We start from the raw sequence: 23,944 nt of genomic DNA, 5'->3' as shown, positions 1-23,944 counted from the left end.
GAATGACGCAACAAGATTGGCTGTCCTGGAGTTCTTCCGCCAAATCGGTTCTGCGACACATTAGCGCAGCGCACATGCGCACTCCGAGCTACATCGGGGGGGGGTCACCGCGGGGCAGATACGCGGAAGCCGATGGGAAAGAAAAGGGCGGGAATTCGACTGCGGCAGGGCCCAAGGGAAGCCCTTCCCCCGGTTGAATTTCTACCCGTCTACTGAGGAAGTTGCGAAACCTCTTCAGAGGCCTGAGTCAGGTGGATTCCGCACAGCAGATTTAATAACGAGTTGCAATCGATATAAATGAATTCGTTTTCCATTTAAACGAATTATAACGATTGGTACTCGTTATAAATATGCTGTGCGGAATGAGCTAAGAGGCAATGGGAAAACAAAATATTAAAACAGCTCTCAGCGTAACAATTGTTAGGCTCTGGAAGGAACTTTAAGCGCCACCCCTCTGCGATAAGAAAACCCCAAAAGTGAGCCAGGTTATGAATCTAAGTCGATAGTCATGTTAGTATGTTGTAGAAGAATTAAATTCGGGTTCAGTAGCACCTTCTGCATACAAAATATTACACATTATAAAACTTTTGCGAAGCAGTTCACTTGTATAGATCTCTGTCTTCCAAAAGATGTTGCATTGACAAAAGCTTATACTATGGAAAAATTTGTTCATCTTTGAGGTACTGTCAGACACAAAATTTGTGCTGTCAGACATCTACTATAACAACTCAGCCTACCATTAGCCGAGTCATGTAGGAAAGATATTTCAGACAGCAAATCTGAATATACTTTTATTTTTTTGCCTGCTGGGATTTTCAAGGTAAAAGACCTTTGGGGTGGTTTGTCATTGCCTCCCTCTGTGTCATTATCCTGGTAGTCCTTAGAGCTTCCTCATCCAAATACTTGCAGGGTCAGCTCTGAGATTAGATTATCCAGTCAGAGCTAAACATACTTATTAACAAATATTTTTTTCTAAGTTTATGTACATAAGATTGCACTGCAGAGCCTGCAGTTTGTATAATAGTATGTGAAGAAACTCAAAACAGATGTCTAGGTAAAAGGAGCCCCCAAGAAGGCTGAGGGCCCTAATTCACTTCTAAAATAGACTGCCAAATAATCCAGCCAAACCACACATCTTCCCTGACTGGTAACAGCAGGCTGGATCCAAAATCAAAAGCCACATAATACTAAGATCAAATACAAAACAGGGTAAAAGATTCTTTGCCACTGGTTCCATAGAAGGAAGGACAGTAGGAAGCAAGCAAAAACAACCACATTGGCTATGTAAAAACAAGTTTAATCACATTTGGGTCAAGTGCTTCAACAGATGTAAACAAAAGCCCATAAGTCACAATGGGAAGCAAAAAAACTTCATAGGCAAGTAGTATTAGTATCACTATACAAAACAGCTGTTGAGAGCTGATCATGGTTGCATCATTTTTAGCTGATAAGAACAAAAAGCTACATCACTCATACATCGATGTTGCATTTAGTGGTGAAATTATACCTTCAGCAAGATGCCCTCCATGTCAAGTCATCTCATTCACTTTACATTCACTTGCAATACACATGAACACAATAAAAATGAAGAATGAACAAGAAGTCTCTGATTAGCAGCACTGTTTGTCCTGAATAGAAAAATTTAACCCTTAGATGGGCTGCAGACTTTATTTCCATTCACTGATGAGCTCATTCATCGGAATCCAAATCACTGTCTCCTGCAATGGAATGAAAGTCCTCACTATCTTCCTCATCCTCTGAAAGATGAACTTGACTCAATACACTTGGACCACACCGCTGTTCTTCCTCCTCTTCTTCCTCTTCAGAGATCTCATAACCCCCAATGCTGCTGAAACTGGTATCTCGGGTGTTAGACTTTGGATCTGGTTCTTCATAACTGCCATAACTAGAAAACAAAAGATTCATTAGGCCTTATTTATCAAGTGGTCCTAGTACTTTACATCATGGGCAATGTCACAGAAAGATGAGGAGTGCGACTCTGCAAAACAGCCACATGTCCAGTTAACGTCCATTTTCCAGTATGCCATCTGTTTACCTTCCCTCAAATCTGTGTTCCTGTTGCAGCAACACTCTACACATACAACCTGTAGTGTTTTATATTTGAGAAATAGAAGATTTACCCAAGTGGTACATCTATCACTACTGTAGCTGCTGCATAGGATGTGGCTATGCAGTTGCCAGTGGCATATGTATTTATTACTCATACAACTAATGGTGACATAAGACAGAACTTCCTTGTCCCCTCTGTTTAGTTAATATACCTCTTATTTTAATGTTCGGTGCAGTATGAACAATTCTTGTGTCTAATCCTACATAGTAATACTAGTTTTCCACACTGCTATGTATGACAAAACAAAAAAACTAAGGGGAAAAAAGATCCTGACCATTATAGAAATTTGTGCAAAGATCTGATGTGATTTAAAAGTCTACAGGCAGTACCGCAGTAAAAGGGAGAAGATCTATGTACGGCATACTTCAAGATCCATGCACCATCAGTACTTCAGTGATAAAACACAGCACTTGCATGATAGAACCAATTATGTTTCTTAAAATCCACAGTGACATGCTTCAAATGTGTTGGTAGCATCCTGTATTTAAGATGGCTGCTCACTTTTGTGTCTCCATCCAATAGCTTTACTATGGTTACCTGGCATTGCTATCCTCCAAATTATGTGAAGTCTCTCCTCCAGTTCCTTCATAGGACATCATACTCTCTTCATTATCCATGCCCATCCGTGTATTTTCTTGAAGGACATGAGGCTGCTTGGGTCTCATTGCACTGGATTCCACGTCTGAATCACTCCCACTTTCACTAAGCTGAATGGCTGTTTTAACATGACAAGTTTGAAGGTTAATCGTGACTTAGCAACCCAATTACTGTTTTGCTTGCATCTTCTTTCCCCTTACAATACAGAGATATAACATGACATTAATATCCACTGTAGCATCTCAGCGGTGTATCATTCTCCAAAAACTTGCTAAGGCCCCTTCGGCACATGCAGAACAAGGCACTTTCAATCCACTTTCACAATTGTTTGCAAGTGGATTTTGCTATCCCACACAGTAAAATCCAACTGCAGAGTGCATTGAAAGTGGGTTGAAAGTGCATTATTCTGCATGTGTGGAAGGGGCCTATATGCCACAGATCCACAAAGACAGACTAGAAAAACATTCTTATTTTCAACAAAAACAATAACTGATAGTAATGAGAGGAAGCAGAAATATCAATATCCTTCTGGAAAGTCTCATCAAGTCGCAGCTAATTTATGGCAACCCAATAGATGAGGAGAGGTGGTTTGCCAGTGTTCTACCTCTGCATAGCAAGATCTCCTTGGTGGTCTCCCACACAAGCACTGAAAAAGGTCATGATCTGTTCAGCTTCCAAGATCTGACAAGATCAGACTACCCTGGGCCATTCAGAGCAGGGCATCAACATTCCTGTACATTTTATTTATGTACATTTCTCCCAGGAGCTCAGGGCAGCAGACATGGTTCTTTCTAAACAGATTAGATATACACAAATCTGCCTTCCACAAAACAATCCATACTGCTACTATACTCAGTCACAGCTGTTCCCCATCCTTCCCATTTCATGCTGCATTATTTACTGGTTGGCTGTCTGTACTTTGGAGTCCTTTAATTGTGAAATCAACTTTATGTGACAAGCAGCCCAATCGGGATGGGTGTGTGTGCATGAATCCCCCTCTGGAGGAAGCGCAGGCTTACGCCAGCAGAAATACCCTCCCTGGGGCGCTTACCACTGGTGCCCAGCCACTGCGGCACCCTGTGATGGTCACCTGCAGGGCCTGGCCTTGCATTGGCACTCCCATGTAGCCCCCAGCTGCATCAGCATGATGGGAGCATTCTGGGAGCATTCCGGGGCAGAGCTGACCTTAGTCTCTGGAGTCCAATCAGCCCGTGTGCCTGCAGAATTGCTGGCAGAAACACACCACGATTTTAATGGCATATCTCTATTTGCTCCTATGGGGGCTTTGAGGTGAGGGTGGGGTTTTTTTTACATTTTCAGGCTTCCCACACTGCAGGAAAGCCTTTTGGAGCAGGGAATGGGTCCCTGCGCACCCATCAGCTCTAGATTGGGCTGATGAATGCTGTTTCTATTTCATGGGTTCTTTAATCTATGTAATCCATCTTCACTGCACTGTCATTACACTTTTTTTTTCATGATCTTTTACAACTCTAATTGACCTTTACAAGAAAGGTGGATAAAAATGAAGTAAATAAACACAGCAGAATACCATAAAGACATACAGCGCCCTGAAAATCAACAGAATCAAATGACATGTTTGTCCTTTCTGTATAGTTCTACCAAGCCACAACTGCCATCAAGTTCAGATACAGGACCCTTCATCTACAACCCTCCTAAAAGGAAAAAACAAGGGTGCCCTTCAAACCTTCTCTGGTAAGCTATTCTATGAAATCCATTAAGTAGATACATTTGATGATGTTTATGACCACTAACTCCCTCCTTACTCCTAAGACTCCACGAATTAAAACTTACATGAGAAAGGGTTATCCCCTTCTTCATCACTGCCATCGTCATCTTCTCCATCTGACATGAGCAAGTCTTCATAAAGCACACTGGCTTGTGGCTGCTGTGCTGAGCCCTCTTCTTCATCTGCAAGGTCTCCATCTCCATCTTCCACTTCCTGTTATAGTAAAGGACGAGGGGGTAAAAGGATGAAGGTTGCTGCCAACAAATGCACAACATGGGGCTCTACCAATCACATCGTTCTCCAGCCATTTCAATCCCTTTCTAAAATCATTGGATTTGGGGTTCACATTCAAACTGCTGACATCACTCAGAAGTGCCCTGCACTGCCACAGCTTCTACCATGAGGGCAGAAGCTGACCAACAGACTAGAGATGGGATCAAATATACTCACTGGGGCTGGAGTCTTAGGCTTCCCATCCTCATCCTCATCAAACCCTTCAATATCTACGTCAGAGTCTTCCTCGCCCAGCCTACCTCGGCCCTGCCGCATCTGAGTGAGGAACACAGAGACAATACCATTGAGGAAGGCACAAGTACTTATGAGGCAAAGGATCTCTCAGGCAGGCAGGCCACAATGAAGAAATCCACAATGGATTCGTGGCACTTGCTGCAACTTCCTGGACTGTACAACACTGATTCTTCCTCTGCCATTCAAATGCCTTTCTATACTCCTCCATAAGAATTCCAGGGTTTCACACCTTCAAGACTAGCCCAAAAGCAAGTCATGGTTTAAGAAACAGGGTCTCCTACGATATTGTGAATAAGCTGCCTTTTCCCCAGCCCCATTGCCATCTCTGTAGGTACACTGTCAGCTCCTTGGAATATAACACAAGCCAGCTTCTCAGAGAAACTGGAGTTCATACTGATATTCCATTAAATCCACAAAAGAACACTAGCTGATCCAGTAAATGAAAAACACAACCCTGTACTTTCTATGTTTTCTTGGTGAGTATGTAACTCCAGCCGCTCCCAATCACACCACATTTACTCCCAACATATTAAAAAAAATATTTTATCCATAATTGACTCAGGACATGTTTGCAATCCGTTCCATGAGGCGCCTTTCTCCCATTTCTCTACATCAGAGGCACCATCCTCCATATTTGTATTGTGCATATTTTTATGCTACACTGAAAACCAGATAGAAATCAAACAGCTGGTGTCACCAGAATATAAGGAGGTTTGGCAAATTCTTCAGGTCAGCCCAGGCACAGATTTTCATTTAAATGGTTGTTTGGCCACCCAAATGCTCTACAGCAGGGGTGTCCAACTCTGGCACCCCAGATGTTCACGGTCTACAATTCCCATCAGCCCCTGCCAGCATGGTCATACTGGCAGGGGCTGATGGGAATCATAGTCTATGAACATCAGGGGTGCCAGAGTTGGACACCCCTGCCCTACAGCCTTCTATTCCATTATCGTATTTTCATTGTTTATAAAAAGAAAGGAAAATAGAGCTCTTCTTGTTGTAGCAAGTCATTTCTGCATTGGCTCCATAAAGTCCCCAATTTCTAGCATTTTATTAAATAGTTTGATGGTAAAAACTTATGTGAGAGCAATTCTAGTACAACACCACAACTTCCTCTCGATTTAAAAAGATGGTGCGAAAGACTTCATTCTCAATGCTACATTTCCTATTCCAAGATTTCTGCACAGGTTTTGCCACTGATGGGGAAAACTAACCTACTTCTCCCCACCCCAGTCTTTTCCAATTAATGTTTAGTACTTGCTTTCTGACCTGCATTCCCCGCTTCTCAGGGGTGGTAGTGGGAGTGTCCATAGCAGACAAATTGCTCTCATCTTGATAGACTGAGGCATCACGGGACATGCTGAGAGAGGTATTGGTGTCATACAGATCTGGCGGCTAAAGTACATTTAAAAAGATCAATCAATTTCTCAGGAATTAATAATGTGATATGGAGTCTCTAAGGACAGGGTCAGATTGTGGCTGTTTCAGAAATCACAAAACTCACTTGTTTCGTCTTTCTTACTATTACCTAGTTCAACAGCATTACACTATGAACAAGTTAAAATTGTTGCATTCACAACAACCCTCTAATGTGGACAGAAGGGTCACAACAACCCTCTAATGTAGACAGAAGGCCCAACATAACCCATGGAGATGTATGACTGAATATGTTATTGGCTGTCTGTGTGGATCGAGCCTTAAACATGAAGTTACGCCATAAGAAGCAGAAGTCCAAATTCTTCTCAAAGAGATGGCAGCGCACAACAGAAACTGGTGTCTCACTGGTTGAGACCAGCAATACAATGGACACGGTTTCTATGACGTGGGGAAAATGGCTTCAATGACAGAAAAAACACTATCACAAAAGATCTCTTAAGACATGTGCCCATAGTCTGGCCATTAAGAAGCAGGTTACAAAACCTGTCTTTCAGACTTCACTGTAGGGTTGGTCTCACTAACATAGGAACCAGAGGATTACAAATCTCCTCCAATATAGGCCATAAAGTGTAGGTGAGTTGGTAAGGTTGTGTCTTCATCCTTCTCCTTCATGTTGCTTCACCTGATATTTTGGGAGTCACAAGCACCTCCAGGGTGAACTCACCCAACTACTTCACTGATTAGGAAGAGATGGACACAAGAAAATTCCCATCTGTGGGTCTGATCTATTCGCAATAAATCCTGTTCTACATGCCCATTTAAGTTAATGACTACTCTCCTCACTCTTATCTGGGCTGCGATTTGAACCTGCCTCTCACACCTAGTATTCATATTATATTTGCTGCAGCACACTGAGCTCAGATTACATGCACAGGCATTTCAAATCACACAAAGTTAATGGATACAAAGGAGGGTAAGGTGACTCCTGTGTTATGCAAGGAAAAGTACGAACGGGTTCCTTTCTAGAAGGTCTAAATGCAGTTTCCCCGGTAAGGCTACGCACACAAAGTTACACTGCCACACTCATTTCTTAATTGTATGATAAAAGATACACAAGATTTATCATCAAGGACCATGGATATGGGGGCCCATCACTATAATATAGGGGAGGGGTCACAGATCATCTGCTTGGCATACAGAGGGCCCCAGGTTCAATCCCCAACATGGCTAGTTAAAAGGATCAGGTTGTAGATGATTGAAAAGACTTCTACCTGACATTTTGGAGAACCTGTGCTGACAATACTGATTTTGATGGACCAATGGACACATTTAGTATAAGGAAGTTTCACATATTCAATGCTCTCTTTCTATGTTCAAGCAGAGGTCTCTGCTCATAAAACAGACATGAATATCTGGATACAGTGCAACTGTCTACTACCTATAAGCACACCTGTTCTCAATCCTTCCTCTGCCTCTTCCACCATCCCCATCCCCACACACACACACACAAAAAAAAGGGGGGGGGGGAATGAAATTGCAGGGAAGGAGCCAGAAAGCAGACTCCTATTGCCAACAAGAAGAAGGAAATTGATCTGGAAAAGGGAGTGTCTTTTTCTTTGGAAGTCTCCATTGCTGAATTAAAAATTACACAATTTCCAATACAAAACCCCCCTCTTAAGTAGACTTTAGTACAAGGAAACTCTCAACACAAAAAAGAAGGGAAAGCCGAAAGAGGAGATGTCCTCTGATGGATATCATCAATATGTCCCTGCATTGTGAACCTTTCCAAGGGGAGCTGAAAAAGTCGCTGGTAAGGCTTACAGAAGCCATCATTGGATCCACTTGATCCATCCAACTATTGCCTCATGTCACATCTTTCATTCCTGGGTAGTAGCGAGTGTGGCTGTAAAACAGTTTCAGCATTCCTGGAGTATACATCAGTACTGGATCCACTTCAATTTGTTTTCCAACATAGTCATGGGACAGAAATGGCCTTAGTTATCCTCACGGATGATCTGTGCCAGCATGGTGTGTAGTGGTTAAGAGCAGATGCACTTTAATCTGGAGAACTGGGTTTGATTCTCCGCTCTGCCACTCCAACACATGCCAGCTGGGAGACCTTGGGCTAGTTACAGTTCTTCGGAGCTCTCTCAGTCCCACCCACCTCACAGAGTGTCTGTTGGGGGGGGGGGGGTGAAAGGGAAAGGAGATTGTAAGCCCCTTTGAGTCTCCTTACAGGAGAGAAAGGGGGGGAACATAAATCCAATTCCTCTTCTTCTTCTTAACGGGCAGCCAACAGGATGCCACCCCGGATATACTGGTCAGATGTCTAGGAGCCATGGTGAAATGTTTAGAACAGAGTCAACTGAAATAAAATCCATCAAAGATGGATGTCCTGCGGCTGGGCTGAGGAGACGTAGGAATAGGATGTCATCTCCTGACTTTGGAAGGTGTGCAGGAGGAGCACTTGCATAGACCATCAAAAGCCTGGATATAATCCTGGATATAATCCTGGATGCCTCCATTTTCATGGAGACACAGGTCACAAATGTAGACAAACTGGTATTTTCCCATCTCTGCCAAATTAGGCAAATGGCAGGTGCATTCTAATCTGGGGAACCGGGTTTGATTCCCTGCTCTGCCACTTGAGCTGCGGAGGCTTATCTGGTGAACTAGATTAGCTTGTGCACTCCAACACAGCTGGGTGACCTTGGGTGACTCACAGTTCTTTAGAGCTCTCAGTGCTCTTGCTGGTTCAGAAGAGGCCCTTACAAAGACACTGAGGGGACCTCATATCCAACCAGTGTTCTGTCAGCTGTACTGGATCAGGTTCAAGATTTTAGTGTTAACCCTCAAAGCCCTAAACAGTCTGACACCTCAGTATCCGTGAGATCATCTCTCCCAATACACCCTCCAAAGAGCAATACAGCACCCCTCCTGACCCTCCTCCTTTGGGCTTCATTATTGTTGGTTGAATGGTGCCAGAAATGGAAACTGTATTTCATAATGGATATTTGTTTTATTGTTGTATATTTTATTGTTATAGTATTGTTTACTGAATGTTGTGAGCTGCCCGAAACCTGTCTTGACTGAAAGGGCAGCCTACCAATTTAATACTTAAAATAAATAAATGTCTTGCTCAGCCAAGCTGCTTCTGCCAAACACCACCACACTCAACACCTTGCAACGGGGGGAGACTGCCAGAAAACTGAAGATTGGAGCGATGCCTTTGTTGAGCATGGCCAAGAAATGCAAATGATTCTGGGAGTAGGAATAAAAGCTGGACAGGAAAAGGTCTGTCAGCTTCAGCCACAGGCATTGATTCAGTGGGAAGAACTAAACCTGAAGCCCAGTTTACCCTTTGGACAAATCAGCAAAGCAAACAAGCAGAACTTATTCAAACAGAAGGAGTTCGTGCTCTTTAAAAAAATCTTGAAATCTCTACAGAAGTTTTCACCTGGTGCAAAAAAAGCCTAAACTAAAACAAAAAGGCAACAACAAAGAGTTCACAAAAAGGAGATGCAAGACAAGCACATGGCAGAATTCTGGCATGTTGGAAGAGAAAAGACATCACATAACCATGTGCTCAGATGAGACAGGAAGGCACAAAAGGTATTTGGAAGTAAAACTGCAGAGGCCAGAGTTAAGTGGTTTAAGAAGCATGCAACACATCTTCTCAAAAACACTCTTTCCCAAACATACAGACTGTATACTGGTGGACGATATAGATAAGATTTAACCAGAAAGGAGAGGCCTAGTTTTCCTGGTGAAGAAGTGTTTCCACCTTCCAAAACACCTCCACAGTTCTTACAGGTCCCATCCCTTATTAGTCAGGCTCACCTGAGGGGTATAGGGTCCAGGTGTCATGGGGTCCAGGCTCTCCAGATCTGCCTCCTCCAAAGCTGCTTCTTTTGCAGTAGAGATATCCCTCTCAAGCTGTGTCAAATGCTCATCATACTATGAAATCAAGAGAGATGCGCTTGATGGGATTGCTGAACACTAGAAAAAGCTCTGGGCAAGTTCGGTGCATACTGGGCCACTTACCTCTGCTAGGGTCTGGTAACAAATATTTACTATTTCTTGAGCTGTTTTTGTGTACTGGCTGTCAGGCCCTGAAATTAAAAAACTCTCCTTAGCCCAGATAAAGACCTGAACAAAGCAATTCCTCAAGCCCTCTCAATGGTGGGATTTATCCAGCCCTTAAAAGTGGAATGCATTTATAGGCCACTTTCCTTTCACTCAGCAACTCGATGTGGTTTACATAAGGGGTTCTTAAGCAGTCTCCCACCCAGGAAATGAACAAACTCAGACATGCTTAGCTTCAGCAAGGCTACTGTACCATGTATCAGAACACAATTCCCATAATACCGGTTATGAATGCCAACCAAATGACACATAACAGTGAATAAGCTTTTGAATTCATCAGAACCCATTATCAGCCAGGGTATTACTTTTTTAATTAAAAAAAATTAAAGGCACATACTATACTATGTGCCCTCCAACCATTCCTAAGTCTTACTTCATTTCCTGAGAAGCTTCTTCACAGAGTCTGAAAACATTTACTAGCAAGAATCTGAAATTCTGAGCCCTCAACTCCTGCCCCTGCCCCCACATCCCAGTTGGTTCTAAGAATCCTTACAATTTAACTGAAGTCAATTCTGTTTAAGAATTGATCGATCAACCTAGACGAGTATGACCAAGATGCTCAGACAGGAAGTGCTTCCTTCAGGAACCACATTTTAGATCAAGATACTTTATCCAAGACTAGGACTAACAGATGCCCCAGAATTAAATGATTAGAGCCAGGCTCAGATCCTGCACTGGCATTTATTCAAGTCAAACAGAAACACATGCTCCACAGAGGTAATGACATTTCTCACCATTGTATTTGATACTGTTGGCAAGGACCAGGTTCACATCATCCAGAAAAATTTCTCGGTTCTGATATTTGTGTTTAGAGATATTCTAGATGAATAAACAAGACATAAGTATGAAATGCTGGAGAATCTGAAGGAGGAAACCTGAAGTGCTGGTTTTGATCTGAAAAATCCCTTGGAATGTATACAAACACTTAGGCTTATAGGAATGTTCAGAGCTAGCAGCTGCCCCACTCAATTAAATGGAGTAGTTTGTTGGGCAACCCTTGCAGAATCAGAGCAGTTGCTAAGCACTTCAGCACAGGACAAATGACTGTAGTTGGGATGGCACCTTCATCTGCCTCAAGGGGGGTTCAAGACAAAGTTCCTCTTCAGAGGGCTAAGACTTTGGACCCTACTGGGGCACTGTGTCCATTGCTGAGCCCAGCACGGCGCTTGTGCCCAGCTGCCATCACTGCACGTGTCTCCTGTTTTGATCTCCTGGAGGTGATGATTCAACAAGGAGACCTCTGGGCATGACTAGTACCATTCCCCCCTCCCCCCCATACACACACACACTCTGCTCAATCTGAAGACTCTGCCTCCTGGATTGGAGTGCTGCACCCTGCCAACTCTTCCACCTGTGACTCTGCCCCAGTTGGATACATGTCATGCCAGGCAAGGCTCAATTCATCTCCCCGTGACCCCAGGGAGGTACAAACTTGAATCATCTGACCTGATTTGCAGTTCAACAAAGTCTGAGTTGTCCCACAGCTGTGTCTCTGTCTTCTTTGTTCTCACTGCACAACAGAAGTTCCCTGCCCCTCCTTCCCTACCCCCTCCAAACCTCATCTGTGACTCCCCCTTAAGGCTGCCCAAGAACAAGAGAGAAGGCTCTGACTCAGGGATGCCTATACTTAGGTGTCAGGGATTGATTTTACAGGCACCACTGTTCTCCCATCATGGTCATCTGCCAAACAATGCAGGGGGCTGGCAGCACCTCCAAGTCTGATATCACATTAAGATTCCTTTGGAGGAAGTGTGGGTAGCAAGGAAAGGGGAGGGTGCTGATAGAGGGAGGTGGGCAGCTGTCTCTAGTCCTGGGTGTTGTAGCAGTGGTGTTGTAGCTGAGCCCTGAGTGTGGGGCCTATGGCCAGCACAGCCCATCTCCCCCATCCTCTGTTCCATCTGACCGAGTGGGAATGGGTGGAGCGGGAATGGCCTCACCTGCCATGAGGGGAGGAATGCTTTCTCCCAGGGTTTTTTTTGAGTGGCAGCTGACAAGCACCTGGCATTGAGGATAGCCAGGTGTACATCAAGAGGAAATGTAGTAAAATGAATGACAAGACTGGCCGCTGGAAACAATGGGATGTGACAGAATGCACATTGGCTATACCAGAAGCCAAGAATGCCAGTTCACGTGCATGGAATCCACTGAACTACATGATTGTACACTAATAACAATGAATGAAAAACAGATTTAGAAGAACAGTCTCTGGGTACAAAGAGATTGTTCTGGGACTGGAATGACAATGGCCAGAGTGGTATGGTGGTTGTTCCATTCCCAGAACACATCTGCTCCACTGAGAAGGCTACTGGGGGAACTGCTAGCAATGCTGCACACCCTTGTACCAGAGCCCATTCCAGTACCCCCCCCCCCCATTACTGCTCCACCACCTGTAGAGGTAGCCAGGGTGGTGGTCCGGGGTGCCCTCAGCAATGTGACTGGGCTGATAGGAGATGCCCCCGCTGGTGAGCAGTGGATTCCCCTGGCTGGGCGCACTCTCTTTTTCATCTCCCCATGCCCCTTTCTTGGTGATGGCAGCCTTTAGACTACATGGGCCAATAGCTCTTTGGGGTCTTTTTCAACTCTGCCAGATGCCCTGTTATTGTTAGGGCTGGGTCCCTGGACCTTCCAGCCATGAGTGGTTCTGTCTGCCCTCTCCCTCACAGTTCTGCCACTGCACCTCATGACCTGTGTGGGACATGACAGCTTGGCTTCTGGGGACACTGACATGGTTGCAGCTTGTACAGCTTGTCTTTTTCCTGCTCCCCAATCTGTGCCGGAGCCTTTTAAGCCAGAGTAGCAGCTCAGTGCTTATACAGGACCAGCCACTGTGGAGCCAGTGGCACTCAGGACTGCATTTTAGTTTAGCAGATTTTTAACATGACTTCTGGCTTATAACAGAGCCAGTAAAGTGAAATTCAGGAGCTGAAGTTTGGAATTTAGAGCTAACCTACACTAGGCTACAAGGCTATTTCTACAAGGCAATTTTACTCTTGGTATTTTACCTGGTTTTAAATGCATTCTCATTCATCCCTGACCTTTTTCAGTTCAATGGGCATGAACTCTTCAGCTGCAAAACATTTCGAGATGCCACATGAAGCAAAACTGATGCATCTTTTATATTACGCACCTTGCGAATTGTCTCCAGATCCATTGGGCTCACGATGACTTTGTGGTAATCTGGCACAAATTTTTTATTAACAGGATGATGAAAGGGCCAAGACTGAAAGCAAATAAGAGCAGAAAAGGAGGTAATTAAGAACCAGCTCTTACAGAGTGAATGTATACTGATCAAGCCATCTGGGGATGTCAGCTTGCTTTTTTACAATCAGCTGGAGCCAGAACAAACATTCCCTACAAGTATTTGCAAAAAATCCTGGTGACTAGTGCACGGATTCGCTATGCCCTCTTAACAAAAGCTAAAATGGACTAGCACAATTCCAGCATAAGGATGATTTTTTTTCTAAAATATTCTTTACTTCCAAGCCCCACCATCTGAAAGATGGTCAACAAAACTAAATTAAAGCGACTCAGGACAACACCAACCACAAATCACAGAAAAATCAGAAAATTAGCCAGACCAATAAAGAGGAGAGCAACGTAAGATCAAAAATAGCAGAAAGCATGGAGGCTACAGACTGTTTATCAACATCTGTTAAGTTGGGCTGCTGAAACACAGTTCATGACGAGCAGTTCTTAATTAAGAATGTGACTAGTTCAGGGGTAGGGAACCTGCGGCTCTCCAGATGTTCAGGAACTGCAATTCCCATCAGCCTCTGTCAGCATGGCCAATTGGCCATGCTGGTAGGGGCTGATGGGAATTGTAGTTCCTGAACATCTGGAGAGCCTGGGGGGGGGGTGGGGGGGGGGGGGGGTGGGGGGGGGGGGGGGTGGGGGGGGGGGGGGGTGGGGGGGGGGGGGGGTGGGGGGGGGGGGGGGTGGGGGGGGGGGGGGGTGGGGGGGGGGGGGGGTGGGGGGGGGGGGGGGTGGGGGGGGGGGGGGGTGGGGGGGGGGGGGGGTGGGGGGGGGGGGGGGTGGGGGGGGGGGGGGGTGGGGGGGGGGGGGGGTGGGGGGGGGGGGGGGTGGGGGGGGGGGGGGGTGGGGGGGGGGGGGGGTGGGGGGGGGGGGGGGTGGGGGGGGGGGGGGGTGGGGGGGGGGGGGGGTGGGGGGGGGGGGGGGTGGGGGGGGGGGGGGGTGGGGGGGGGGGGGGGTGGGGGGGGGGGGGGGTGGGGGGGGGGGGGGGTGGGGGGGGGGGGGGGTGGGGGGGGGGGGGGGTGGGGGGGGGGGGGGGTGGGGGGGGGGGGGGGTGGGGGGGGGGGGGGGTGGGGGGGGGGGGGGGTGGGGGGGGGGGGGGGTGGGGGGGGGGGGGGGTGGGGGGGGGGGGGGGTGGGGGGGGGGGGGGGTGGGGGGGGGGGGGGGTGGGGGGGGGGGGGGGTGGGGGGGGGGGGGGGTGGGGGGGGGGGGGGGTGGGGGGGGGGGGGGGTGGGGGGGGGGGGGGGTGGGGGGGGGGGGGGGTGGGGGGGGGGGGGGGTGGGGGGGGGGGGGGGTGGGGGGGGGGGGGGGTGGGGGGGGGGGGGGGTGGGGGGGGGGGGGGGTGGGGGGGGGGGGGGGTGGGGGGGGGGGGGGGTGGGGGGGGGGGGGGGTGGGGGGGGGGGGGGGTGGGGGGGGGGGGGGGTGGGGGGGGGGGGGGGTGGGGGGGGGGGGGGGTGGGGGGGGGGGGGGGTGGGGGGGGGGGGGGGTGGGGGGGGGGGGGGGTGGGGGGGGGGGGGGGTGGGGGGGGGGGGGGGTGGGGGGGGGGGGGGGTGGGGGGGGGGGGGGGTGGGGGGGGGGGGGGGTGGGGGGGGGGGGGGGTGGGGGGGGGGGGGGGTGGGGGGGGGGGGGGGTGGGGGGGGGGGGGGGTGGGGGGGGGGGGGGGTGGGGGGGGGGGGGGGTGGGGGGGGGGGGGGGTGGGGGGGGGGGGGGGTGGGGGGGGGGGGGGGTGGGGGGGGGGGGGGGTGGGGGGGGGGGGGGGTGGGGGGGGGGGGGGGTGGGGGGGGGGGGGGGTGGGGGGGGGGGGGGGTGGGGGGGGGGGGGGGTGGGGGGGGGGGGGGGTGGGGGGGGGGGGGGGTGGGGGGGGGGGGGGGTGGGGGGGGGGGGGGGTGGGGGGGGGGGGGGGTGGGGGGGGGGGGGGGTGGGGGGGGGGGGGGGTGGGGGGGGGGGGGGGTGGGGGGGGGGGGGGGTGGGGGGGGGGGGGGGTGGGGGGGGGGGGGGGTGGGGGGGGGGGGGGGTGGGGGGGGGGGGGGGTGGGGGGGGGGGGGGGTGGGGGGGGGGGGGGGTGGGGGGGGGGGGGGGTGGGGGGGGGGGGGGGTGGGGGGGGGGGGGGGTGGGGGGGGGGGGGGGTGGGGGGGGGGGGGGGTGGGGGGGGGGGGGGGTGGGGGGGGGGGGGGGTGGGGGGGGGGGGGGGTGGGGGGGGGGGGGGGTGGGGGGGGGGGGGGGTGGGGGGGGGGGGGGGTGGGGGGGGGGGGGGGTGGGGGGGGGGGGGGGTGGGGGGGGGGGGGGGTGGGGGGGGGGGGGGGTGGGGGGGGGGGGGGGTGGGGGGGGGGGGGGGTGGGGGGGGGGGGGGGTGGGGGGGGGGGGGGGTGGGGGGGGGGGGGGGTGGGGGGGGGGGGGGGTGGGGGGGGGGGGGGGTGGGGGGGGGGGGGGGTGGGGGGGGGGGGGGGTGGGGGGGGGGGGGGGTGGGGGGGGGGGGGGGTGGGGGGGGGGGGGGGTGGGGGGGGGGGGGGGTGGGGGGGGGGGGGGGTGGGGGGGGGGGGGGGTGGGGGGGGGGGGGGGTGGGGGGGGGGGGGGGTGGGGGGGGGGGGGGGTGGGGGGGGGGGGGGGTGGGGGGGGGGGGGGGTGGGGGGGGGGGGGGGTGGGGGGGGGGGGGGGTGGGGGGGGGGGGGGGTGGGGGGGGGGGGGGGTGGGGGGGGGGGGGGGTGGGGGGGGGGGGGGGTGGGGGGGGGGGGGGGTGGGGGGGGGGGGGGGTGGGGGGGGGGGGGGGTGGGGGGGGGGGGGGGTGGGGGGGGGGGGGGGTGGGGGGGGGGGGGGGTGGGGGGGGGGGGGGGTGGGGGGGGGGGGGGGTGGGGGGGGGGGGGGGTGGGGGGGGGGGGGGGTGGGGGGGGGGGGGGGTGGGGGGGGGGGGGGGTGGGGGGGGGGGGGGGTGGGGGGGGGGGGGGGTGGGGGGGGGGGGGGGTGGGGGGGGGGGGGGGTGGGGGGGGGGGGGGGTGGGGGGGGGGGGGGGTGGGGGGGGGGGGGGGTGGGGGGGGGGGGGGGTGGGGGGGGGGGGGGGTGGGGGGGGGGGGGGGTGGGGGGGGGGGGGGGTGGGGGGGGGGGGGGGTGGGGGGGGGGGGGGGTGGGGGGGGGGGGGGGTGGGGGGGGGGGGGGGTGGGGGGGGGGGGGGGTGGGGGGGGGGGGGGGTGGGGGGGGGGGGGGGTGGGGGGGGGGGGGGGTGGGGGGGGGGGGGGGTGGGGGGGGGGGGGGGTGGGGGGGGGGGGGGGTGGGGGGGGGGGGGGGTGGGGGGGGGGGGGGGTGGGGGGGGGGGGGGGTGGGGGGGGGGGGGGGTGGGGGGGGGGGGGGGTGGGGGGGGGGGGGGGTGGGGGGGGGGGGGGGTGGGGGGGGGGGGGGGTGGGGGGGGGGGGGGGTGGGGGGGGGGGGGGGTGGGGGGGGGGGGGGGTGGGGGGGGGGGGGGGTGGGGGGGGGGGGGGGTGGGGGGGGGGGGGGGTGGGGGGGGGGGGGGGTGGGGGGGGGGGGGGGTGGGGGGGGGGGGGGGTGGGGGGGGGGGGGGGTGGGGGGGGGGGGGGGTGGGGGGGGGGGGGGGTGGGGGGGGGGGGGGGTGGGGGGGGGGGGGGGTGGGGGGGGGGGGGGGTGGGGGGGGGGGGGGGTGGGGGGGGGGGGGGGTGGGGGGGGGGGGGGGTGGGGGGGGGGGGGGGTGGGGGGGGGGGGGGGTGGGGGGGGGGGGGGGTGGGGGGGGGGGGGGGTGGGGGGGGGGGGGGGTGGGGGGGGGGGGGGGTGGGGGGGGGGGGGGGTGGGGGGGGGGGGGGGTGGGGGGGGGGGGGGGTGGGGGGGGGGGGGGGTGGGGGGGGGGGGGGGTGGGGGGGGGGGGGGGTGGGGGGGGGGGGGGGTGGGGGGGGGGGGGGGTGGGGGGGGGGGGGGGTGGGGGGGGGGGGGGGTGGGGGGGGGGGGGGGTGGGGGGGGGGGGGGGTGGGGGGGGGGGGGGGTGGGGGGGGGGGGGGGTGGGGGGGGGGGGGGGTGGGGGGGGGGGGGGGTGGGGGGGGGGGGGGGTGGGGGGGGGGGGGGGTGGGGGGGGGGGGGGGTGGGGGGGGGGGGGGGTGGGGGGGGGGGGGGGTGGGGGGGGGGGGGGGTGGGGGGGGGGGGGGGTGGGGGGGGGGGGGGGTGGGGGGGGGGGGGGGTGGGGGGGGGGGGGGGTGGGGGGGGGGGGGGGTGGGGGGGGGGGGGGGTGGGGGGGGGGGGGGGTGGGGGGGGGGGGGGGTGGGGGGGGGGGGGGGTGGGGGGGGGGGGGGGTGGGGGGGGGGGGGGGTGGGGGGGGGGGGGGGTGGGGGGGGGGGGGGGTGGGGGGGGGGGGGGGTGGGGGGGGGGGGGGGTGGGGGGGGGGGGGGGTGGGGGGGGGGGGGGGTGGGGGGGGGGGGGGGTGGGGGGGGGGGGGGGTGGGGGGGGGGGGGGGTGGGGGGGGGGGGGGGTGGGGGGGGGGGGGGGTGGGGGGGGGGGGGGGTGGGGGGGGGGGGGGGTGGGGGGGGGGGGGGGTGGGGGGGGGGGGGGGTGGGGGGGGGGGGGGGTGGGGGGGGGGGGGGGTGGGGGGGGGGGGGGGTGGGGGGGGGGGGGGGTGGGGGGGGGGGGGGGTGGGGGGGGGGGGGGGTGGGGGGGGGGGGGGGTGGGGGGGGGGGGGGGTGGGGGGGGGGGGGGGTGGGGGGGGGGGGGGGTGGGGGGGGGGGGGGGTGGGGGGGGGGGGGGGTGGGGGGGGGGGGGGGTGGGGGGGGGGGGGGGTGGGGGGGGGGGGGGGTGGGGGGGGGGGGGGGTGGGGGGGGGGGGGGGTGGGGGGGGGGGGGGGTGGGGGGGGGGGGGGGTGGGGGGGGGGGGGGGTGGGGGGGGGGGGGGGTGGGGGGGGGGGGGGGTGGGGGGGGGGGGGGGTGGGGGGGGGGGGGGGTGGGGGGGGGGGGGGGTGGGGGGGGGGGGGGGTGGGGGGGGGGGGGGGTGGGGGGGGGGGGGGGTGGGGGGGGGGGGGGGTGGGGGGGGGGGGGGGTGGGGGGGGGGGGGGGTGGGGGGGGGGGGGGGTGGGGGGGGGGGGGGGTGGGGGGGGGGGGGGGTGGGGGGGGGGGGGGGTGGGGGGGGGGGGGGGTGGGGGGGGGGGGGGGTGGGGGGGGGGGGGGGTGGGGGGGGGGGGGGGTGGGGGGGGGGGGGGGTGGGGGGGGGGGGGGGTGGGGGGGGGGGGGGGTGGGGGGGGGGGGGGGTGGGGGGGGGGGGGGGTGGGGGGGGGGGGGGGTGGGGGGGGGGGGGGGTGGGGGGGGGGGGGGGTGGGGGGGGGGGGGGGTGGGGGGGGGGGGGGGTGGGGGGGGGGGGGGGTGGGGGGGGGGGGGGGTGGGGGGGGGGGGGGGTGGGGGGGGGGGGGGGTGGGGGGGGGGGGGGGTGGGGGGGGGGGGGGGTGGGGGGGGGGGGGGGTGGGGGGGGGGGGGGGTGGGGGGGGGGGGGGGTGGGGGGGGGGGGGGGTGGGGGGGGGGGGGGGTGGGGGGGGGGGGGGGTGGGGGGGGGGGGGGGTGGGGGGGGGGGGGGGTGGGGGGGGGGGGGGGTGGGGGGGGGGGGGGGTGGGGGGGGGGGGGGGTGGGGGGGGGGGGGGGTGGGGGGGGGGGGGGGTGGGGGGGGGGGGGGGTGGGGGGGGGGGGGGGTGGGGGGGGGGGGGGGTGGGGGGGGGGGGGGGTGGGGGGGGGGGGGGGTGGGGGGGGGGGGGGGTGGGGGGGGGGGGGGGTGGGGGGGGGGGGGGGTGGGGGGGGGGGGGGGTGGGGGGGGGGGGGGGTGGGGGGGGGGGGGGGTGGGGGGGGGGGGGGGTGGGGGGGGGGGGGGGTGGGGGGGGGGGGGGGTGGGGGGGGGGGGGGGTGGGGGGGGGGGGGGGTGGGGGGGGGGGGGGGTGGGGGGGGGGGGGGGTGGGGGGGGGGGGGGGTGGGGGGGGGGGGGGGTGGGGGGGGGGGGGGGTGGGGGGGGGGGGGGGTGGGGGGGGGGGGGGGTGGGGGGGGGGGGGGGTGGGGGGGGGGGGGGGTGGGGGGGGGGGGGGGTGGGGGGGGGGGGGGGTGGGGGGGGGGGGGGGTGGGGGGGGGGGGGGGTGGGGGGGGGGGGGGGTGGGGGGGGGGGGGGGTGGGGGGGGGGGGGGGTGGGGGGGGGGGGGGGTGGGGGGGGGGGGGGGTGGGGGGGGGGGGGGGTGGGGGGGGGGGGGGGTGGGGGGGGGGGGGGGTGGGGGGGGGGGGGGGTGGGGGGGGGGGGGGGTGGGGGGGGGGGGGGGTGGGGGGGGGGGGGGGTGGGGGGGGGGGGGGGTGGGGGGGGGGGGGGGTGGGGGGGGGGGGGGGTGGGGGGGGGGGGGGGTGGGGGGGGGGGGGGGTGGGGGGGGGGGGGGGTGGGGGGGGGGGGGGGTGGGGGGGGGGGGGGGTGGGGGGGGGGGGGGGTGGGGGGGGGGGGGGGTGGGGGGGGGGGGGGGTGGGGGGGGGGGGGGGTGGGGGGGGGGGGGGGTGGGGGGGGGGGGGGGTGGGGGGGGGGGGGGGTGGGGGGGGGGGGGGGTGGGGGGGGGGGGGGGTGGGGGGGGGGGGGGGTGGGGGGGGGGGGGGGTGGGGGGGGGGGGGGGTGGGGGGGGGGGGGGGTGGGGGGGGGGGGGGGTGGGGGGGGGGGGGGGTGGGGGGGGGGGGGGGTGGGGGGGGGGGGGGGTGGGGGGGGGGGGGGGTGGGGGGGGGGGGGGGTGGGGGGGGGGGGGGGTGGGGGGGGGGGGGGGTGGGGGGGGGGGGGGGTGGGGGGGGGGGGGGGTGGGGGGGGGGGGGGGTGGGGGGGGGGGGGGGTGGGGGGGGGGGGGGGTGGGGGGGGGGGGGGGTGGGGGGGGGGGGGGGTGGGGGGGGGGGGGGGTGGGGGGGGGGGGGGGTGGGGGGGGGGGGGGGTGGGGGGGGGGGGGGGTGGGGGGGGGGGGGGGTGGGGGGGGGGGGGGGTGGGGGGGGGGGGGGGTGGGGGGGGGGGGGGGTGGGGGGGGGGGGGGGTGGGGGGGGGGGGGGGTGGGGGGGGGGGGGGGTGGGGGGGGGGGGGGGTGGGGGGGGGGGGGGGTGGGGGGGGGGGGGGGTGGGGGGGGGGGGGGGTGGGGGGGGGGGGGGGTGGGGGGGGGGGGGGGTGGGGGGGGGGGGGGGTGGGGGGGGGGGGGGGTGGGGGGGGGGGGGGGTGGGGGGGGGGGGGGGTGGGGGGGGGGGGGGGTGGGGGGGGGGGGGGGTGGGGGGGGGGGGGGGTGGGGGGGGGGGGGGGTGGGGGGGGGGGGGGGTGGGGGGGGGGGGGGGTGGGGGGGGGGGGGGGTGGGGGGGGGGGGGGGTGGGGGGGGGGGGGGGTGGGGGGGGGGGGGGGTGGGGGGGGGGGGGGGTGGGGGGGGGGGGGGGTGGGGGGGGGGGGGGGTGGGGGGGGGGGGGGGTGGGGGGGGGGGGGGGTGGGGGGGGGGGGGGGTGGGGGGGGGGGGGGGTGGGGGGGGGGGGGGGTGGGGGGGGGGGGGGGTGGGGGGGGGGGGGGGTGGGGGGGGGGGGGGGTGGGGGGGGGGGGGGGTGGGGGGGGGGGGGGGTGGGGGGGGGGGGGGGTGGGGGGGGGGGGGGGTGGGGGGGGGGGGGGGTGGGGGGGGGGGGGGGTGGGGGGGGGGGGGGGTGGGGGGGGGGGGGGGTGGGGGGGGGGGGGGGTGGGGGGGGGGGGGGGTGGGGGGGGGGGGGGGTGGGGGGGGGGGGGGGTGGGGGGGGGGGGGGGTGGGGGGGGGGGGGGGTGGGGGGGGGGGGGGGTGGGGGGGGGGGGGGGTGGGGGGGGGGGGGGGTGGGGGGGGGGGGGGGTGGGGGGGGGGGGGGGTGGGGGGGGGGGGGGGTGGGGGGGGGGGGGGGTGGGGGGGGGGGGGGGTGGGGGGGGGGGGGGGTGGGGGGGGGGGGGGGTGGGGGGGGGGGGGGGTGGGGGGGGGGGGGGGTGGGGGGGGGGGGGGGTGGGGGGGGGGGGGGGTGGGGGGGGGGGGGGGTGGGGGGGGGGGGGGGTGGGGGGGGGGGGGGGTGGGGGGGGGGGGGGGTGGGGGGGGGGGGGGGTGGGGGGGGGGGGGGGTGGGGGGGGGGGGGGGTGGGGGGGGGGGGGGGTGGGGGGGGGGGGGGGTGGGGGGGGGGGGGGGTGGGGGGGGGGGGGGGTGGGGGGGGGGGGGGGTGGGGGGGGGGGGGGGTGGGGGGGGGGGGGGGTGGGGGGGGGGGGGGGTGGGGGGGGGGGGGGGTGGGGGGGGGGGGGGGTGGGGGGGGGGGGGGGTGGGGGGGGGGGGGGGTGGGGGGGGGGGGGGGTGGGGGGGGGGGGGGGTGGGGGGGGGGGGGGGTGGGGGGGGGGGGGGGTGGGGGGGGGGGGGGGTGGGGGGGGGGGGGGGTGGGGGGGGGGGGGGGTGGGGGGGGGGGGGGGTGGGGGGGGGGGGGGGTGGGGGGGGGGGGGGGTGGGGGGGGGGGGGGGTGGGGGGGGGGGGGGGTGGGGGGGGGGGGGGGTGGGGGGGGGGGGGGGTGGGGGGGGGGGGGGGTGGGGGGGGGGGGGGGTGGGGGGGGGGGGGGGTGGGGGGGGGGGGGGGTGGGGGGGGGGGGGGGTGGGGGGGGGGGGGGGTGGGGGGGGGGGGGGGTGGGGGGGGGGGGGGGTGGGGGGGGGGGGGGGTGGGGGGGGGGGGGGGTGGGGGGGGGGGGGGGTGGGGGGGGGGGGGGGTGGGGGGGGGGGGGGGTGGGGGGGGGGGGGGGTGGGGGGGGGGGGGGGTGGGGGGGGGGGGGGGTGGGGGGGGGGGGGGGTGGGGGGGGGGGGGGGTGGGGGGGGGGGGGGGTGGGGGGGGGGGGGGGTGGGGGGGGGGGGGGGTGGGGGGGGGGGGGGGTGGGGGGGGGGGGGGGTGGGGGGGGGGGGGGGTGGGGGGGGGGGGGGGTGGGGGGGGGGGGGGGTGGGGGGGGGGGGGGGTGGGGGGGGGGGGGGGTGGGGGGGGGGGGGGGTGGGGGGGGGGGGGGGTGGGGGGGGGGGGGGGTGGGGGGGGGGGGGGGTGGGGGGGGGGGGGGGTGGGGGGGGGGGGGGGTGGGGGGGGGGGGGGGTGGGGGGGGGGGGGGGTGGGGGGGGGGGGGGGTGGGGGGGGGGGGGGGTGGGGGGGGGGGGGGGTGGGGGGGGGGGGGGGTGGGGGGGGGGGGGGGTGGGGGGGGGGGGGGGTGGGGGGGGGGGGGGGTGGGGGGGGGGGGGGGTGGGGGGGGGGGGGGGTGGGGGGGGGGGGGGGTGGGGGGGGGGGGGGGTGGGGGGGGGGGGGGGTGGGGGGGGGGGGGGGTGGGGGGGGGGGGGGGTGGGGGGGGGGGGGGGTGGGGGGGGGGGGGGGTGGGGGGGGGGGGGGGTGGGGGGGGGGGGGGGTGGGGGGGGGGGGGGGTGGGGGGGGGGGGGGGTGGGGGGGGGGGGGGGTGGGGGGGGGGGGGGGTGGGGGGGGGGGGGGGTGGGGGGGGGGGGGGGTGGGGGGGGGGGGGGGTGGGGGGGGGGGGGGGTGGGGGGGGGGGGGGGTGGGGGGGGGGGGGGGTGGGGGGGGGGGGGGGTGGGGGGGGGGGGGGGTGGGGGGGGGGGGGGGTGGGGGGGGGGGGGGGTGGGGGGGGGGGGGGGTGGGGGGGGGGGGGGGTGGGGGGGGGGGGGGGTGGGGGGGGGGGGGGGTGGGGGGGGGGGGGGGTGGGGGGGGGGGGGGGTGGGGGGGGGGGGGGGTGGGGGGGGGGGGGGGTGGGGGGGGGGGGGGGTGGGGGGGGGGGGGGGTGGGGGGGGGGGGGGGTGGGGGGGGGGGGGGGTGGGGGGGGGGGGGGGTGGGGGGGGGGGGGGGTGGGGGGGGGGGGGGGTGGGGGGGGGGGGGGGTGGGGGGGGGGGGGGGTGGGGGGGGGGGGGGGTGGGGGGGGGGGGGGGTGGGGGGGGGGGGGGGTGGGGGGGGGGGGGGGTGGGGGGGGGGGGGGGTGGGGGGGGGGGGGGGTGGGGGGGGGGGGGGGTGGGGGGGGGGGGGGGTGGGGGGGGGGGGGGGTGGGGGGGGGGGGGGGTGGGGGGGGGGGGGGGTGGGGGGGGGGGGGGGTGGGGGGGGGGGGGGGTGGGGGGGGGGGGGGGTGGGGGGGGGGGGGGGTGGGGGGGGGGGGGGGTGGGGGGGGGGGGGGGTGGGGGGGGGGGGGGGTGGGGGGGGG

The 23,944-nt window shown here is 63.9% G+C and overlaps 1 protein-coding gene across 1 annotated transcript in view; it reads right to left on the bottom strand.

Annotated features, from left to right (window-relative positions):
- Positions 1 to 1,276: 1,276 nt before the first annotated feature.
- Positions 1,277 to 23,944, bottom strand: part of TAF1 (TATA-box binding protein associated factor 1) — a 42,377-nt gene continuing 19,709 nt past the window's right edge. Inside the window, exons 25-33 of the mRNA XM_048513824.1 lie at positions 13,654 to 13,840; positions 11,261 to 11,345; positions 10,425 to 10,492; positions 10,221 to 10,337; positions 6,273 to 6,398; positions 4,926 to 5,024; positions 4,541 to 4,688; positions 2,669 to 2,846; positions 1,277 to 1,906 (exon numbers count right to left, since the gene is read on the bottom strand). Of these exons, the coding sequence (XP_048369781.1) occupies positions 1,690 to 1,906; positions 2,669 to 2,846; positions 4,541 to 4,688; positions 4,926 to 5,024; positions 6,273 to 6,398; positions 10,221 to 10,337; positions 10,425 to 10,492; positions 11,261 to 11,345; positions 13,654 to 13,840 (1,225 nt within the window). The 3' untranslated portion in view covers positions 1,277 to 1,689. The remainder of the gene's footprint in view (positions 1,907 to 2,668; positions 2,847 to 4,540; positions 4,689 to 4,925; positions 5,025 to 6,272; positions 6,399 to 10,220; positions 10,338 to 10,424; positions 10,493 to 11,260; positions 11,346 to 13,653; positions 13,841 to 23,944) is intronic.

This window comes from Sphaerodactylus townsendi, linkage group LG13, assembly GCF_021028975.2.
Source record: "Sphaerodactylus townsendi isolate TG3544 linkage group LG13, MPM_Stown_v2.3, whole genome shotgun sequence".
NCBI classification, from domain to species: Eukaryota; Metazoa; Chordata; class Lepidosauria; order Squamata; family Sphaerodactylidae; genus Sphaerodactylus; species Sphaerodactylus townsendi.
The sequence above is the reverse complement of the archived record's forward strand: the minus strand, read 5'-3'. Positions and strand labels throughout refer to the sequence as shown.